The following is a 17,130-nucleotide window of genomic DNA, read 5'->3' as shown; positions in this document are numbered from 1 at the left end:
ATTCTCTGATCAGATAAAGTCAGTGTCCTGAGACTTTTTTCCTCATGGCATGGCTACCTATCTTCCAGAAACATCACTCTGTAGCTACACAGAACATGTCTAAAGTTATCTCAGATGCCCATGAAAGAGAGGGCCACTGAGGAGATGGGCTGTGTGAAGATGTTTGTGGATACTGAGATGCTCTAGTTCTCTTGGCATGTCTGTGGAAGGAGTATAAGACCTAAAGTGAGAGGCTAAGGTGCCTCTGGACCAGGCACCTCCACCCTGGAAGCAGCAGGTGAGGACTCTTGGGAACAAGGTTCTCAAACCTACCTCATTAGCATCTCACAGTCAGCTCAACATGGGGCTGCCCTGGGAATCACACTGATGTCAGAGCTGTGTGTTGCAGAGTTGTGGAAAGGATGATAAATATGAAGGCTCATCCAGCGGACAGGTAGGTGGTAAGGGGATTTGAGGCTGATGGGTTAACTTAGATCCATCGCCAGATGTGCAAGAAGAGCTCAGTGTTGTGAGTTAGGACACCTGGGCTTCTGTCCAGGCTCATTTATCACCTGGACAGCTTCCTGTATAAGCCATGGGGTTCCTCATGGGGTTTGAACTATTAATAGAATTATTTAAGAGCTCGTCCAGCTTGAAGCTTCCAGGATCTGAACTCTCCCTGGAGTACTTAATAAGGTCCTCCATTCCCAGGACTGTCTTTCTGACGCTCAGCAGAAGAAGGAACAGAGAGATTGACTTTTTTTTTTCTGTTTCTTTGAAAAGTCGGATAGAGGCCCCTGTCGGGTAGGGGGTCTGTTGTTCAGTAGGTCAGTCGTGCCTGATTCTTTGCAACTCCATGGACTGTAGCCCACCAGAATCCTCTGTCCATGGGATTTCCCAGGCAAGAATACTAGAGGGGTTGCCATTTCCTTCTCTAGGGGATCTTCCCAACCTGGGGATCGAACCAGAGTCTCCTGCATTGGCAGGTGGAGTCTTTACCACTGAGCCACATGGGAAGCCCAGCTAGAGGGTCTCCCTGATTCCTTTTTCTCCCCCAGACCTCTTACCTGAGTTCCTTTGGATTTCTTGCACAGGTCTGGAGGAGTCCAGACCACTGGGATTTGGGAAGAAACTTCTTTCCAGTTGGGTGGCGTCTCTGGTCCTCAACTCAGGCGCCGGGCTTCTCCCTAAAGCTGAGCCTCTTCAGTTCCCACAGCCCACCAGCTCATCCTCTGGTTGCCTTTCCGTAAATTCCCCTCGCGTTTGCTCACCTTATGCCCGGTGCTTGGCTTCCACTTGAGGAAGGGCACCATGTGGCAGAAGAGGGAGAGAAAAGCAGCGCCCTTCCTGCAGCGTGCTCACTCTTTGACTTTCCTAAACTCCCTGGGGAAGACTGGCCTTGGCCACCATGGTGCCCCCATCAGGCAGGTTTCCTTTAAAGGGGCAGAGCTTGGACTGCCTGGAGGTAGTTTCTCTGTCCTTCCTCAGGCATCGCCTTCAATCACCCCTTTCCTTAGAATTCTTGCTCCAGTATATGCCTTTAAGGCAATTACCTAAGTGTCGTCTCCTCAGGGGCCAATTTGCGTTCCCACCTCAATGAACTCCCTTAATCCCCCACACAGGCAGGGCACAGGCTGAGGAATGTTATTGCCATCTGTGTCTTGATGGATATTTCTGCACAGCCTAATTAATACTAGATGCCTTCTTTCTGGTTTTGTGGAAATTTCTAGACCTTTCCTCCTGACTCTGCTGACCAGGTCCTGGTGGGCCCTCTCAGAGTAAGGAGGGCAAAACCTAACCCCGGTCTCCAGAAAGGACTCTGAGCTCTATATATGGAGGGAAGCCGCCCTCCTGGGTCCCAGACAGCCGTGGTGGTGGTGGTGGGGGGGGGGGGGTGGGGGGGGTCTGGTGGGCTGGAGTCTGGGGAGGAGGCCCAATCCAAACATGTTCTGTTTGGCTTTGTGAGTCTGAAGGGTCAAGCATCAACTGCGTATCACCCCCACCCACTCAACTGACAGGGTGTGAGGTGGCTGCCCAAGTTCAGAAACAGAACTCACACTGAGGATATTAGCTACACCTGAGTAGACAAACTCCCCGCTGACGTCAAACGCCCTTTCCACCAGGCCAGGTGTTTTGGAACTGCCGGAGAGGGGTCCTGATCACAGGGTGAGGGGCCCCTTCTGAGGAAGGAAAGCAAACAGACGAGTGGAGGGGGGGAGCCCCACATTCCAGGGAGGGGTGGGGAACGGACTGGAGTTCAGCTCCCGCACAGGGGCCTTCCTCTGGTATTGAAGTTCAGGGCCTGTGGCCATCTGCTGATGACACGTTCCTTGTCCCCAGCCTGCTGGTCTCAGCTCAGGAGGCCCACCCCGTGCCCTCTCTTGCTCTGGCCTCTCCTGAACACTCCTGAACTTCCGGTGGTGCATTCTTCACTTCAGCCCCCTACGCATCCGAAAGTAACAGGGCGATGCTACCCAGGAACAACATGTGACCAATTAGAAAAGACAGGAAATGAGTAGCCAGGAGGGAGGAGCCATCAGGAAATCCACCCACATCTCAGGAGCCAAATGGATCTGCGTCCTCAGATGAGTGGTGTCTGACACCAAGGGAGGGGCAAGCGAGTGCTCCTGGAAAGCAGAAGACTGAGGTGGATGCTTGTTGCCAAAGGGTCCCACCAAAGGCCACAGCTCGATACTGGGGGATCCCCAAGATAATTTATGGGTACCGGTTATCATCTCCTGGTGGGCTTGGTCAATCAGAATTTCCTTCGGAACTATCTTCTTCATAATGTTCATGGCTTCAACTCTGCATTGCCAACTTTGTAGGGGCAGGAGCCTGCACTGACCTCTAGGAGCCAGACTTGGGGAGGTCAGATTCCTCCAGGGAAAAGGCTAGAGTTCCTGTGGAATGAATGAAAGCTGAGCTAGAAGCTCCCTGGAGAGTTACTTCCTTTATTCATTCAGTTTCAGCAGCCTGTGGAGGAGAGGCTGGCAGCTCCTAGCTACCAGTTCACAGAGAATAAGAGGACTTTTCTAGCAATGTCCCCCGCCTCCCTCCTTGGGGCCTTGGAATTCTAATTCCACTAGGAATAGAAGTGTTTCTTATGGATTCTTCTATTTTCTTTGAATCACAAGAGGCAAGAAAAGCCAAGTAAGTTGAAAAATCTCATATTAAAAAGTGAATGCCTTTTAAAGTTGCCAGATGAGACTGTGGTTTATTGAGTGGAAATCAATAAACCTCACTGAAACTGCCAACTCTTAGCTGGTTTTAGATTATATTAATAGTTGTCCCTAGGCCCTTACAACATTTATGACCCATGGAGATAAAGCTCAAGACTTGTACAGGAAGTACAGACAAACTAGAACACACAGATTTGATGTAGCCACAGATGTAGGCCACAGATGTAAGAAGATTGAGTTTCTTGATGGGCAGATCTTATAGGGTTGACCGGAAGAGGAGTCCCTGGAGAGAGGAAAGTGACGAAGATGAGAAAGTCAAGGAAAAGGCACAGTTAAATGATGCTGGTCCCTCAGGCTGCATCCACACAAGTAGCCATGTTGAGCATTTTGATAGACTGAGCAAATGGCTAACCAGTCAAGCTCTAGGAAAACCTATAAATGCAGCAATGGTATATTTTTGATATATTTGTCTCCATGTTTATACTTTTTACCACCTTAATGATACCTCCCCCTTATTTCTCTGTAGGAACTCAGGGCCATAGTATCACTGAAACTTGAAGTTGGAAGAGAGGCTGCCACGGTCATCTGGTCTACCCTACTAAGAGCAAGCATCTCTAATAGGTCTCCTGCCCTTGTCCTGAACTCAGAGTTTCACAGGACAACCATTTCTCAGGCAACTTCCATTGTAAAAAGCATCCCTTTCCATTGGTTCAATGTCTGTTTGCTTATCACTCCCATCTAGTGGTCCTTATTCTATGCTCTGAGGTATTGTTGAGTAACATGACAACTTCTTCCACAGTCATGGCCCTAGGCATTTCTTCTCTTCTCTAAGCTGAATACAACAGTTCCTCATCACCGATGATAGAACAAAGGGCCTCCATATCTCATTCCTCTAGCCTGGCCCCATCTCAGCCAAAGACACTCTCAAAATGTGCTACCCATTTTTCTCTTTGTACTCTCCTCTCCTTTTCTCATCCAACCAATTCTCAGAAATGACTCCTTCAACCTAAGATGCAAGTGATTGATCATGCTTTCTATGTTACCTTCCCAAGACTGTTTACTTTGTAACAGGTTCAAAGACTTGAACTGAAGGGACAGCTGGGAGTGTTTGGGCAGGCAGGTAATGACAAGATAAAGAACAAGAGGAGAAGAGGCATAGAAATTTTCTTGAAACCCTTAACATCATGCTTAATCTTCCTAAACAGAAGATTAACCCAACAAGATATTTCATTCACCACTAAAAATCATGAAACTGGCGCTGTGACCTTATGTGGCTCAGGCAGTCTTATGTGGTGACATCCTCTCAGGTAAGATTACTCACATGGCCAGGCAAATCCCCATAACATGAATTCCTTGAAGGCAGGAAATGGTCTGATTCTTTCCTGGTTTGTTGTCAAGGGGGCCTGAGTGACATATTAAAATAGTTCCTCATGCAATGTCTTCTGGATGAATGAGTGAATGAGGTCAGAAACACAGTTAAAAGAAAGTGGTACAGTTAAAAGGAAATGATAAAGTTTAAAATAAAAGGATAAGGAAATACCAGAAAGTGGATTCAGCAGTGTCAATGACAGCTGAATTGGAATTTGGTTAAAGGCATTAATGAGCATAAAAACGGGCAGTCTGTAGTAGTAAAAGATAAAATTTAAGAATAATCAATGTTACTCATAGTCCATAGGTACCAAACAATGTAGCTCCTAAATATATGAGACATATTTCAGAAATACAAAAAAAGTTTAATAAAACTATACAATTATAGTTGAATTTTAACAAAGCCTTTTCAGAATTAAGATTTATAGACTAAAAATAAATAAGTGCATAGAAGAGTTGAATGATGCAGTTAATAAATCAATTTAATATACATTTCCTTCAGATTAAAAAATCTGCATTTTGTATGTTCAAAATCAATCATATACTTGGCTACAAAGAAAAATGCATAACATTTAAAAATAAAGATTGTACCAGCCATATTCTTTGCTCATAATCCTATAAAAGTAGATATGGAAAGCTGAAAAACATCAAAAAGTTTGAAGTGCTGGAAATCAAGAAACACATACTTCAAAAATTCTTGCCTCAAAGAGAAATAAAATGAAAAAATAACAAACTTTTAAAATTGATGAAAACAGAACACTTTATTCCAAAACCTACAGTACACAGCTAAAGCTGTAACTGAGGGAAATGAATAGACTTAAATGTCTTTGTTGTTAAATGGCAAAGATCTAAAATAAGGGAATTTTATATGAATTTTAAAAACATTAGCAGAAGAGAACATTCAAATAAACCACAAGAAAACAGGAAAAAGAAATAAATAAAAACAAATCGAAATGAGTAGAAAAAGACAAATAAATTCTAAACTGCTTCTTTGAAAAAAATCAGTAAAATGAATGAACCCCTCACAAGCCTAAGGGAAAGAGAAAATTACATAAGATTAGAAATGAAAAAGGAGACAAAGCCGCAGATAACCGGAGAGATACAAATTACCACGAGAACATTATGAATAATATTCTGGCAATAAAACTTTAACACTAAAGAAAATGGATTATTTCCTAGCAAGCTCCCAGTTTGAAGCAGAGATTTTGATTATGTCAGTTATCATAGAAGAGACTGCAGAGATAATTAAAACTGACCATTTAAAAATGCGGCAGAACAACACTGTTTCACAGTGATGGTAGAGCTTGTCAGTGTTGTAGGACAGAAGATGAGAACGGGTGGGAGAGACGGCCAGGTCAGAGGGAGGAGGCAGCGGAGAGGGGGAGAAAGGGGTTTGTTAGGGAAAAAAGAGTTTAAAGACAGCACTCCTGCTAAAGCCTGCCGTCCCCAACCCCACACATACATTCTTACTTTCTTGAATTTCAGACAGTAGTAGTTTGTTTCTGTTCAACCATAAATATTTATATTCAACTATCATTTGTACTTCCCTGGTGGCTCAGATGGTAAAGCGTCTGTCTACAATGTGGAAGATCCGAGTTCGATCCCTGTGTCGGGAAGATCCCCTGGAGAAGGAAGTGGCAATCCACTCCGGGACTATTGCCTGGAAAATCCCATGGACAGAGGAGCCTGGTAGGCTACAGTCCATGGGGTCGCAAAGAGTCGGACACAACTGAGCGACTTCACTATTCACTATATCATTTGTACATCCAAGAACTGCTGGTAGTTTGAGATGATACTAGGGAAACAGCTATGACATGTTCCCAGAAACACTTCTTCCCTCCTGGAGGCCTCCTGGATTGCCCCATGCTGGTGGGGAGAATCTGCAAGGTTAGGGCTCTCGACATGTTCAGGGGCAGGAGAGGGGGAAGCTCTGGTTAAAGTGGGACAAGATAACACCAGGGAGTTAGCTCTCAGGTGCTGGGGGCTATTTGGACTACTTAAGAGGACCTCTGGACATCTGTCCATGGCCTGTGGACAGTGGCCTGTGCTGGGCAGAGCTTTCTTAGAGGGTTTTCACTTCTGCCCACCCTCAGCTGTGCCCAAGAGAGATGCCGCTTCTGTTCACCAGCCTGGCTTAATGACTATACTTGTTCTGCTTTCAAGAGAAGATTGTTTGACCACATTTGGAAAATATCGTCAACTTTCAGCATCTCAGCCTCAAAGGATTGAAAAAAAATTATTTTATCATTCCTGTACAACTTCTCTTGGCAAGGTAATTCACTGATTAATAATACACTTTGTCTGTTTTTTCCTTACATCATACTAGCAGATAATGTGTAAAAACACGTGTAAAAACATTTACTCATGCATAAATACCTGGCCATCTTGATCACACTGCATTATAGAGTTTCTGGGGCTGTGCGGCTTTTCCAGATTTGCTGGACATACTTTCTCCTTTTTCAGAATAACTTAGCTTTTATCCATTTTTCTCCGAACAAGTTTGGCAGCTTGCAACACAGTTAACTGTTAATTCTTGCGGGAGAATTAAAGCAGGAACTTGGGAGGGAAAAACAACCCTGATAACTGTGACCCATGTGTTACCTTGTAAATGACAAACCAAGAAGTGGTGTAGGAAGAGAAGGAAGGGGAGAGAGAATCTTGTCCAACTGAGCTGAAAGCATTTTTCATATCCAGATAGTCTTCCTCTCCTGAGAATCCAATAAAAAGCGTGGCTAAAGGACTGTTCCCATCATATCCAGTGCTTTGGGTGGAGATTCTCAGGGCTTAATGGAGAGAACAGGGGCTTTCCTAGGACAATTTGCCCATAAAGAACAAATAGGGTTTCTGGTTCTATCTCCTGCTAGGACACGTGGGGTGAGGGGTCTCCTTCCAAAGGGTGACGGGAGTCCCCTCTGGAAGCCTGTCTGGAAACAAAAAGTCCTCTTCCTCCAAATGGAGGTCATGGGTCACAGTATGGTGGCGCAACCTGGCCTGCGTGCTCCCTCCAGCCCTGAGATTCCAGCGCCTCCCTGCTCCTCTTGCCTGGAAACCCTGCACTGAAGGGCTCCAGTTTTCTTCTTCCTCCCGTGGTGGTGAACCTACTGGCAGAGGCAAAACAGCGAGGAGCCAAGAGAGGGTGAGCCTGAGGGGTGTGTCCTAGACACGCGTGTGGATGGAGGGGCCGGTGTAAAACTGCGCCCCCTAGTGCTCATCACTGGGCTTGTCAGTCTCTGAAAGAGCCTCAGGGCAGATCTTCCTGCTTCCTGCCACCCTGATCTCCCTTTCCCGGTGCCCTCGATTTCCTAAGACACTCCACACTATCGCCCAGCATGTAAATGCCTTGTGGCTTTGTCTGATGTAAAGAATCTGGTGGTGTCCTTTGAGTCTGCCCACTTCCCACCAGCTCCTAAGTCACATATGGGTCTCTAGACCCTGAGCGTTGTTGTCTGGATGGCCTATAGCAGGGACCAGCCAACTACAGCTAGTGGGCCAAATCTAGCTGCTTGCTTAATAAAGTCTTATTGGAACACAGCCACCCTCTTTCATTCACATGTTGTCTAAGGCTACTCTGCTCTATGATGACAGGGTTGAGTATTTATTTGTAAGAGATTGTGTAGCCTCCAGAGCTGAAATTTGACACTTTTCAGGACAAGGTTGACAACCCCTGTATCTAAATAAAGATAGAAAGTTAATGCCTATAATTGGGAAGACAAAATTATACAATTCATTGATAATTGTTTGGTCTTCTACTCAAGGTTAACCATTTGTTTTAAGTATCATAAATCTCATAAAATTCCAACACCCACAGGCAAACTGGATGAAATGGATCTCCCCAGCCTCTCACATACTGAGCTCAGGTGATTTCCTCAACTGAATTTCCTGCTCAAAGTTGCTGGCTTGACCTGCAGTGAGACATGCCAATCTTTCATCATGAGTCATGTAGGAGCCTAACTTACTGATTACTTCCTGCTACAGAATATCCTCTTGCACTTTACTCTGACCCCTGAACGTTTGAGTCCCTATTTAGATACTTTCAGTGCTCTAACTGTCCCCATTTTGACTTTCAAACTGTGTTCCTCTATCTGAAATTTCTCTCTTTTATGTAAAGCTGTATGTGCCCACCAGTCATTAGCTCTGTGCACTCTGGCATCCGCATTCCCTAAATTTTCACCCATTCAGGAACCACTCAGCACGTTTAATTTCATAGCTTCTATTATTTAGTTAAACCTGCTAAGAAGATCATCTCTGAATCACCTTTACAAAAGACTAAATACAAAGAATGGTTTTGTTTTAAGTCACTGACATTGAAAATACATGCCTTCCTACTAATACCAGGAACTCATCACCAACTTCTTCTAACAGTGCACAGTGGAGAGTTAAGGCGATTTGGGCAGAGAGAGAAAATCAGTGTCAGGGAGAGGGGAGGTCTAGGTGTGTTTTGTTCCACACAGGTGTGAGGAGAGGCAAAGGAAGTGAGTGCTGCAGCCGATTGACCCAGAGCTGAGATCACAGGGAGCAGGCCCCGGTCGAGGCAAAGAGCATTTCTGCCTGTAGCTTGGCTAGTCACCGCTGGAGGGCTTCTCCTCTTCCCGGCTTTTTGCTGTCAGGTAGTAGATGCGGTTGGCCTCTGGGTAGGTGACTCTGCTGAGTGGGAGCTTGTAGATGGTGGGGCTGTTGGTCGTCAGGAGCAGAAAGGTGAGTGTGGAGAGGCAGAAGGGCCAGGTGCCTGGTGGCACACCAACCTGAAAGCAAAAATACTGGGATCTGAAAATGTTCCTGGGTTCCTGGGACCCTGAAGGAGAAGGATGCGGTAGGGGCTGAGAATGGCGACCCTCCCCTAGTGACAGCCTTGGCTTCTGGGTTGATCGTGTCAGAATGGTTGGTTTGAATTTGAGGTGTTGGTCCCTTTGGGGACAATCAGATTCTTTTAATGATGGCGCTGAAAATCCCCTAGAGACAATCTCTCATTTCTGGCTAAACATGAGTACCTCCATCTGTCCACCCATATTCCCCACTGCTGGTTACAACACTTTCTCTTTCACACACACATCCACACGAACACACCCCCCAGAGGCACATAAAATATGCCACGGCCAGGCCTTCTCTGGGAAAACCCCAAATAAACCTTGACCAGGCTGTTGTATGGAGTGCTAGTGACCAGAACTCACTCACAAGACTCCAAATGTCCTGAAGCCCTGGTTGGGTCGGGGCACTTTAGGGTAGTGTCAGGAGACCCCAAACTTACCACTGACATTATGTTGGTGAGAGCTGCTCCCATGTATGCACAGAACAGGGCTGTGGAGACACAAGGACCATCAGGAGTCAGCTTCCCAGGGCCCATCCTCAGCCTTCCCTAAGAGCAGACTCCACCCTGGCCCCAGTGCCACCGTGTTGGCTCCACACCCTGACATCTGGTGTGTTCCCTTGTGACCCATCTCTCACTGGGCTGTGTGCTCTCTGAGGGTAGAGATGAAAGCCTGCATATCCCTTTATTCCCTCCCCACTTCCATGGTAGCCCTGCATAGAGTCAGGGGTCTACAAGCATCTTTTACTCCTCCACACTACCCTTGGTGATGCTCTAGCACAGACTGGATGGCTGGGTGACTGTCTGTCTGGAAGGATGAGTTGTCAGACTATATGAACTCTGAATAAAGTCCCTCTTGTCCAAAATTCTGAGCTGCTGTGATGCTGTTGGACCCTCACCAAGTCCCCTCACAGCTGGACCATGTTGGGTCCCTGAGCCAGGCACCCGGCTTCACCCACAGATGAGGACCCCCAGGACAGTGAGGGCAACTCATCCACAGCCCTGGTGCCTCTGGACAAGCTACTTCTGCCTCTGTTTGCTCTGTTTTCCTGTCCAGAACACCTTTCCCCTCTCTTTGCTTATCTAAATCCCACCCTGAAAGGGTTGAGATAAGCCCCAGCCTCCTCCCAAAGCCTTCCCAGGTGGTTCCAGCCACAGGAATCGGCCATCTCTCTGAGGATCATAGACAATTACAGTCTCAACCTCAAAATACCTTGGTAGTTTTGACTTGGTGAATATTTGCTGAGCCCACTGGCTCCAAGTCCAGCCTCCAGCTGGATGCTGAGGAGTGTACAAGAGACACAGAAGGCATTTACAGTTCCCACACTTAACTGGGGGAAAACAAACAAAAAAAACCCCTTCTGGATGATATTATGCCCTTCGCTTGTCTCTAGTTTTGTGTATTAGTGATTAGTGTCCTGTTGGTTCCAGAGGATATAGACAACTCCAGGACAGGGAGGCTGATGGGACTGGAGTTTGAATCTCACTTCTGCCATCAATAGTTGTGTTTGGACAAGTTTGTCAACCTCTGAGTCTCATTTCCTCTCCTGTAAAATGGGGCTAAAATCCATGCCTGGCAGTGGCCTTGGCAGGATGAAATGAGTGCTGTTTGCCCAGCACGGAGCGCGGCGCTGGGGTGCAGTATCATGCCTGTGGTCATTTCTCTTCACACAGCGAGTTCTTTGTTTACTCAATGCAAATCAGGCTCCTTTAATTATGTGACTATTTTCTGGGACCTCAGTCCTCCCAGGCACGTCATCTCACTGGCTCTTTCCAGGGGTCTTTTTAGATATCACAGACAATTGTCCTGAATATTGGGCAATTACGTCTCTGCTAGACCATGGCTTCATGAGGATGTGGTCTGTGTCTTCCAGGTCTAGCCGAGGGCCTAGCACTTAGTGGTGCCCTGTCGATAGCGGTGGAGCGAGAACAGTTGTTGAGGCCAGGAATGCTGCCACTAGCACATGAGGAAATGCGTGTGTGACTTCCTCATGAACTTTAGTGGTTCATGAGGAATAGTGGTGGTGATGCCATCTGACAGGGGAAGAACCTCAGATCCCCCAGCTCTTAGGGAAGGCCCATTAAATCCCTTAGTGATAAGATCCCAGCTGCAGTCCTTCCATCACTACTGCTCAGTACTGATGAGGGTCCACCATGGGTGTCACACAGCCAGGGGAGTGGGGAAGGGCAAGGAACAGCAGAGTGGCTTGGCTGCCAGCTTCCCCGGTACCTACCGCAGACGAGGGCCAGCAGGTGGGTCTGCCAGGTGAGGGCGTAGAACATGCCCCCGATGGCGATGCAGGAGAGGACAGAGTTGTAGCCCCAGAGGCCCAGGTAGATGGTCTTGAAGGGCGTGGCCACCGTCAGGGCTGTTGGACAAGGTACTGCATTTCTGGCTGATTCGAGGTCACAGCACAAAGGCCACCCCATGGCTGGTGCCAGTCCCCAGGTGCCCTTCCTCCCATCGCTGACCCCCCTCTCCCCGCCAATACCTGCTCATCAGAGGAGCCTCTACAAAGGGCGTCTGGTCTTAGGAAAGCAACAGTGGGGGGAGAGCAGTGGCTTCCACTGTTTTTCAAAGATTTCACTCAGAGGTATGACTGCTTCTAGGGTGAGGGTGGGCCAAGGAGGTGGGGCTGCAGGCCCTCCTCACTCCTTTGGCCAGAGCAGCTGCATTTTTAGCAAGAAAGATTTCAACTGCTTGAGAAAAATTATGTCCAGACACTTATCGATACATCCAGACAGAGAAATGAGACGGCAGGAGGGGATGGATGTGAACAGCAGGTGAATCTGGATGAAGAACTTGTGGGTGTCTCTCAGATACAATTTCTAATTTTGTAAGTTTTCATAAGTTTGAAATTATTTCCAAATAACATTTTTTTAAGTCATGCTTCCAAGAAATTTTTGAAAAATATTGGGATAAGTCAACAGGCTTCTATTCCCCAAACACTCAAGGTCCATTTCTGACTCTACTCTCTTCATTTACATATATGAATGTGTGTATAGACACATATGTAGAAATTAAATCCCATTCGTTAAACAGCAATCCAATTCTTGGGAAAATTTTTCCTGTTAGCTTAGTTAAAATTTTAAAGTGCTATAGGTTGTCTATGGAGAAGGCAATGGCAACCCACTCCAGTACTCTTGCTTGGAAAATCCCATGGATGGAGGAGCCTGGTAGGCTGCAGTCCATGGGGTCATTAAGAGTCGGGCACGACTGAGTGACTTCACTTTCACTTTTCACTTTCATGCACTGGAGAAGGAAATGGCAACCCACTCCAGTATTCTTGCCTGGAGAATCCCAGGGACAGAGGAGCCTAGTGGGCTGCCGTCTATGGGGTTGCACAGAGTTGGACATGACTGAAGCGACTTAGCAGCAGGTCGTTTATACCCCTACAGGGTCTGCTAGTGCTCCGCACCCACACCAGATTCTCCTCTGCCTCCCACCCCTCAGCTCCCAGGGGCTACAGGCCAATAGGTCTCGGCCCTTTTGCATCTCCCCATATGCCCTGCGGACTCAAGAAAGGAAAAAAATATAAGTCTCAAGCCCTGACAGTGTTTAAAAACTTCAGTGAAGATAGTAAGCTTAGACTCTTTAGTGTGTACTGGGAGAAATGACCTCAGGAAAATGACCCCTGCCGAGAGGGGGCGCCTTGGCCTACCTGCCAGCAGCCCCACGATTGAGCCAATGGCTGCGTGCAAGCAAATGAGTGGCGAGCAGATGAACAGGGCCACCAGGAACACGCCACCTGTCCAGGGGTTGTCACAGCCGTACACCTGCCCGACCCCGACAGGGATGGCTTGTAGCAGCTGCAAAGTCAACAAAGTCCAGGTCAGTGGAGTGTGGGCTGATAATGCAAGGACCAAGCCTCGGGGTGAGGACTGAGCCTTTCCCCAGGGGGTCATGGCATGGAATGGGAGGATTGCTGTGCCTGCCAGCGTGTGGGAGAATGTGGAAGGGAAGGCACGAGCTGGAACAAATCACTCCTCACTCCACCACCTGGCAGGCATCTAAGCATCCCTCATGCAAAACCGAGCAGGTCCCCAGCACAGAGGCTGGAGCCAGGTGGTTCTGAGGGACATGTGGCTTTTGCTTTGGGGGTCTAGAAGTTGCCTCCCTGGGCTGCCTTTGGGAGATTTCAGGGCACCAGGGGGCTTCCTCTAGACCTTCTGAAATCCTAGAAATATTCCAGGAATTCTGGAAATATTCTAGGCCATTAAAAATTTTTTTAATAAATTTTTAATAAATTTTTTAAATGGAAGGATAACTGCTTTACAGAAAATTGTGTTGGTTTCTGTCTAGGCCATTTTGATGAATGATTTGACCAAAGATCACCCAGCTCATGGTAGTCGATCCCAGGCTAAAGCCTCTGAGCCTGACCCCTAGTCTCTTGGTTGCTCACATTTGGTGTTACCCCGGGGATGCGGGAGCCTGGGAAAGAAGAGGAGCACTTCCCCTGATCTCCAGGAGCACTTGGCAGACAGGTAGCATGAGGAATATCTGGAGAACAGCACGAAGCACCGGATCCCTGGGCTTGAGAGTCACTGGGAGATGTTGGAACTGGCGATGATTGATTTGGCAGTGATGTCAAGACAGCTTTTTTAAAAAAATACCCAAATCACCCACATTTTGGCAAAAAGTTCTTTGAGGGCACAAAGGAAAAGAGGGAGATTGACAGGGCAGGGAGAGCACTGGCCCAGAGTTGCGAGCCCCAGCTTTTAGGGTTTTTTGCAGAAGTTTGTGTGTGACCATCTCTGTAACACAAGGAGGCTGCCCAACAGACAATCTTCCAGCTTCAAAATTCTGCCAACTCCTTCCTCCATTACTAGCTCATGTGACATCTTTGAGGACAGGACTCCTTTAGCTGGGGCCATAATAGGTGTTTAATAAATATGTGTGGATTAGTTCAGTGGTTTCCAAATTTTGTGAACACTGAAATCACCTAAAGCTCTTTTTTAAAAAAATATTAATGCCTAGCACCTCACCAGACATCCTAAGTGGTGTGAGGGGGCATGGCCAGAGCACCAGATATTGCTAATATATGATAGAAATTGGGGACCAAGGGATTAGTCGTCATCTACTGTAGATGTAGGGAGTTCACTGCACTTCTCTCTTTGGTGAAATTTTGTTCTTTTTAACAACTTCATTTAATTCTAGAGTCAGTCTGATTTCTTTAGAGAATTTGAAGTGTCCCAGACAGTTTTTAAACTATGTCCATTCTTGCCTCTGAATTTGTGGCCTTTTAAACACCAGCCATTGTTTAGTCCAGAGCCTATAGACTTGTGCAAGGAATCACAGGGTGCGGGCCCTGTCTTATTTAAAGGAACCCTGAAAATCCTTTGTTCCAATCCAGGGACCTCTGCTCCATCTGGGAAGCCAGGTTTAAAGTCCAAGCAGGCAAGAATGAGAAAAATGAGGGGGCAAGCTGCCTTGGAGTGAAGTCTGAGTTTAGAATGAAGCTCTGCTGGGATCCAAACTTCAGCCTGGTGAACCGGGGCCCTGACCCCTCCATTTGCTCTCTAAGCCAACACCCTGGTGCAAAGGGCAGTCAGGTGTACGGTGGAAATTTCCTAAGGACCGGCCTTCTCTGTACTCTGGATAATCCTTGTGTAACAACAACAAGCCGGCTAAACAAAACAGAAATCACTCCCCTCATTGTTTTAAAGAGAAAAAGAGAAATGGCGCTGATTGGTCAAAACTCAGATCTGGATGGTGTAGAAGGAAAGGAGTCAGTGGTCAGAGAGGCGGTGCGGGGAGCTCAGAGGGTGAGCTTGGGCCTCAGGGAACCTGGATTTGGCTCCTAGTACTTTTTACTGTTTGAAGATGAATAAGAAGCATCTCTTCTAAGTGGCTGTCTCTACTCTGGTCTCTCAGCACAGGATGGTACAGCCTCACCATGCAGGGCCGGTCGGGGGCTCAGTGGGCCTTTTTCTCCTGCAGTGCCGCATGCCCTGAGGCTGTCACTCAGACCAGCTTCACCCAAAGGGCTCAGGGACAGCAGACTGTGCCCTGAGGCAGTGTGTGCAGTCAGCAGATGGCTGAGCATTCAGTTCATTTTGTTCCCGCTCTGACCCCAGTAGTTTTCCATTTGAGAAAGCGGGCTTTCACTTAAACACAGGGCTCTGTCTTTTCCATTGCCTTGGATTTAGACCCTAACCCTGCCTCTGATCCCATTCTAGCCCCAGCCCCAGCCCCAGATAGAACTTCTAACAAGACAAAAACTTTAAAAAGAGTTTGGCAGCGTTGGCAGCAGCGTCTGCCACGAGGGACGGTGGAGGCCTTCTTTTCTTGACAGTTTCAGGCTCAGGGTGTGGCTGAGCCTCCAGGGCCTGCGCTGTGCATGCCACCTGATGTCTGCCCGGCACCAGGGCCACGCTGAGCCCCACACTAAGCACATCGAGACGCAGGGCCAGGCTGGGTGGGGAGGGCTCAGAAATCAGATTTTGTGAACAATATTTGAAGCACCAGCTACAGCTTGATCTTGGGCAACTAACCCTCCCTGTGCCTTAGTTTTCCCATCTGTAAAAGAGGATGATGGTAGTTAGCATTGGGTTATGGTGAGGTTTAAATGAGTTAGTAAGCTAAGGGCTTCGGACAGTGTCTGGTACATGATAAATTTGCTTCAGGGTAAGCTGTTAGCTATCCCTGTATTCATTAACAGGGGTTCCCTGGTGGCTCAGATGGTAAAGAATCTGCCTGCCATGCGGGAGACCTGGGTTTGATCCCTGGGTTGGGAAGATCCCCCAGGAGGAGGGCATAGCAACCCACTCCAGTATTCTTACCTGGAGAATCCCCATGGACAACAGAGCCTGGTGGGCTACAGTCCATGGGGCTGTCCATTAATATGCACTAACAAGGTCAAAGTTTTACAATTCAATATATTTAATCTTGTGTGAGATTTTTATTATATCCCTTTATCTCTGATTTCTAGAGATCAGTAGAATAAATACATTTGTATATGTGTGGATATCAGGACATAAGGCAAGGTTTCTCAGCTTTGACATTATTGACATTTTGGGCTGGTTAATTTTGCTGTGGGGAGAAGGCCGTGCATTGTAGGAGGCCCAGTAGCATCCCTGGCCTCTACTCACTAGAGGCCAGTGGTACATTCCACCTCGTTTTGACTTTTAAAACATTTCTGTAGACATTCACCATCCCTAAGAGGGAAAAAAAAAATCACTCCTGCTTGAGAGCCACTGAAATGGAAAATACACAAAAATTTACCCCCATCTTCTATTGATAATATCTTTTTTTTTGGTGGGGGCAGGGGGCATGCCTTGTGGCTTGTGGGATCTTAGTTCCCTAACCAGGGATCAAACCTGGGCTCTTGGCAATGAAAGCTTGGAGTCTTAATCACTGAACATCCAGGAAATTCTCCTATTGCTAATGTCTTTAAATTCCTAATTTTAAATATTATTTCAGTGCCGTGACCCTCCACCTACCTATTCATCTTGTTTAATATTTTCCCCTCAAAGCCACCATTCTGCATGGCCAGCCTAACCCTCATCTGTACCCTTGTTTATCATCTGTTACCCTGGGAAGATTGTAGGTGTCCTGAAGGCAGGGATGTTGTCCTATTTCCTGTGTATGCTCAGTGTCTGATGACAAGCCTGGCACATGTACGGTCTCCAGTAGGGGGTCACGGAAAGAAGATGTGGAGGTGGCAGCGACCCTTTCCCGTGCTCCTCTCTGCTAAGATGCATCATTTACTGGAGATGCAGAGAAGCTGAGAGCCTGAGTAATCCACAGAGTGGTGACTGAGATGGCTGCAGTGGAAACAGGCCGCCCCCACACCTGCC

The 17,130-nt window shown here is 47.2% G+C and overlaps 1 protein-coding gene across 4 annotated transcripts in view; it reads right to left on the bottom strand.

Annotated features, from left to right (window-relative positions):
- The window catches only part of SLC14A2 (solute carrier family 14 member 2), a 495,406-nt gene that overhangs the window by 25,325 nt on the left and 452,951 nt on the right, over positions 1-17,130 (bottom strand). For 3 of the 4 annotated variants that reach the window (XM_042239672.2, XM_027961051.3, XM_012103630.5), the window contains 4 exons: positions 12,993-13,140; positions 11,565-11,699; positions 9,772-9,821; positions 9,094-9,268 (listed from right to left, as the gene is read on the bottom strand). In XM_042239672.2, the coding sequence (XP_042095606.1) occupies positions 9,094-9,268; positions 9,772-9,821; positions 11,565-11,699; positions 12,993-13,140 (508 nt within the window). The remainder of the gene's footprint in view (positions 1-9,093; positions 9,269-9,771; positions 9,822-11,564; positions 11,700-12,992; positions 13,141-17,130) is intronic. The other variant, XM_027961053.3, reaches the window with a different exon arrangement.

Source organism: Ovis aries, chromosome 23 (assembly GCF_016772045.2).
Source record: "Ovis aries strain OAR_USU_Benz2616 breed Rambouillet chromosome 23, ARS-UI_Ramb_v3.0, whole genome shotgun sequence".
Taxonomy (NCBI): Eukaryota; Metazoa; Chordata; class Mammalia; order Artiodactyla; family Bovidae; genus Ovis; species Ovis aries.
The sequence above is the reverse complement of the archived record's forward strand: the minus strand, read 5'-3'. Positions and strand labels throughout refer to the sequence as shown.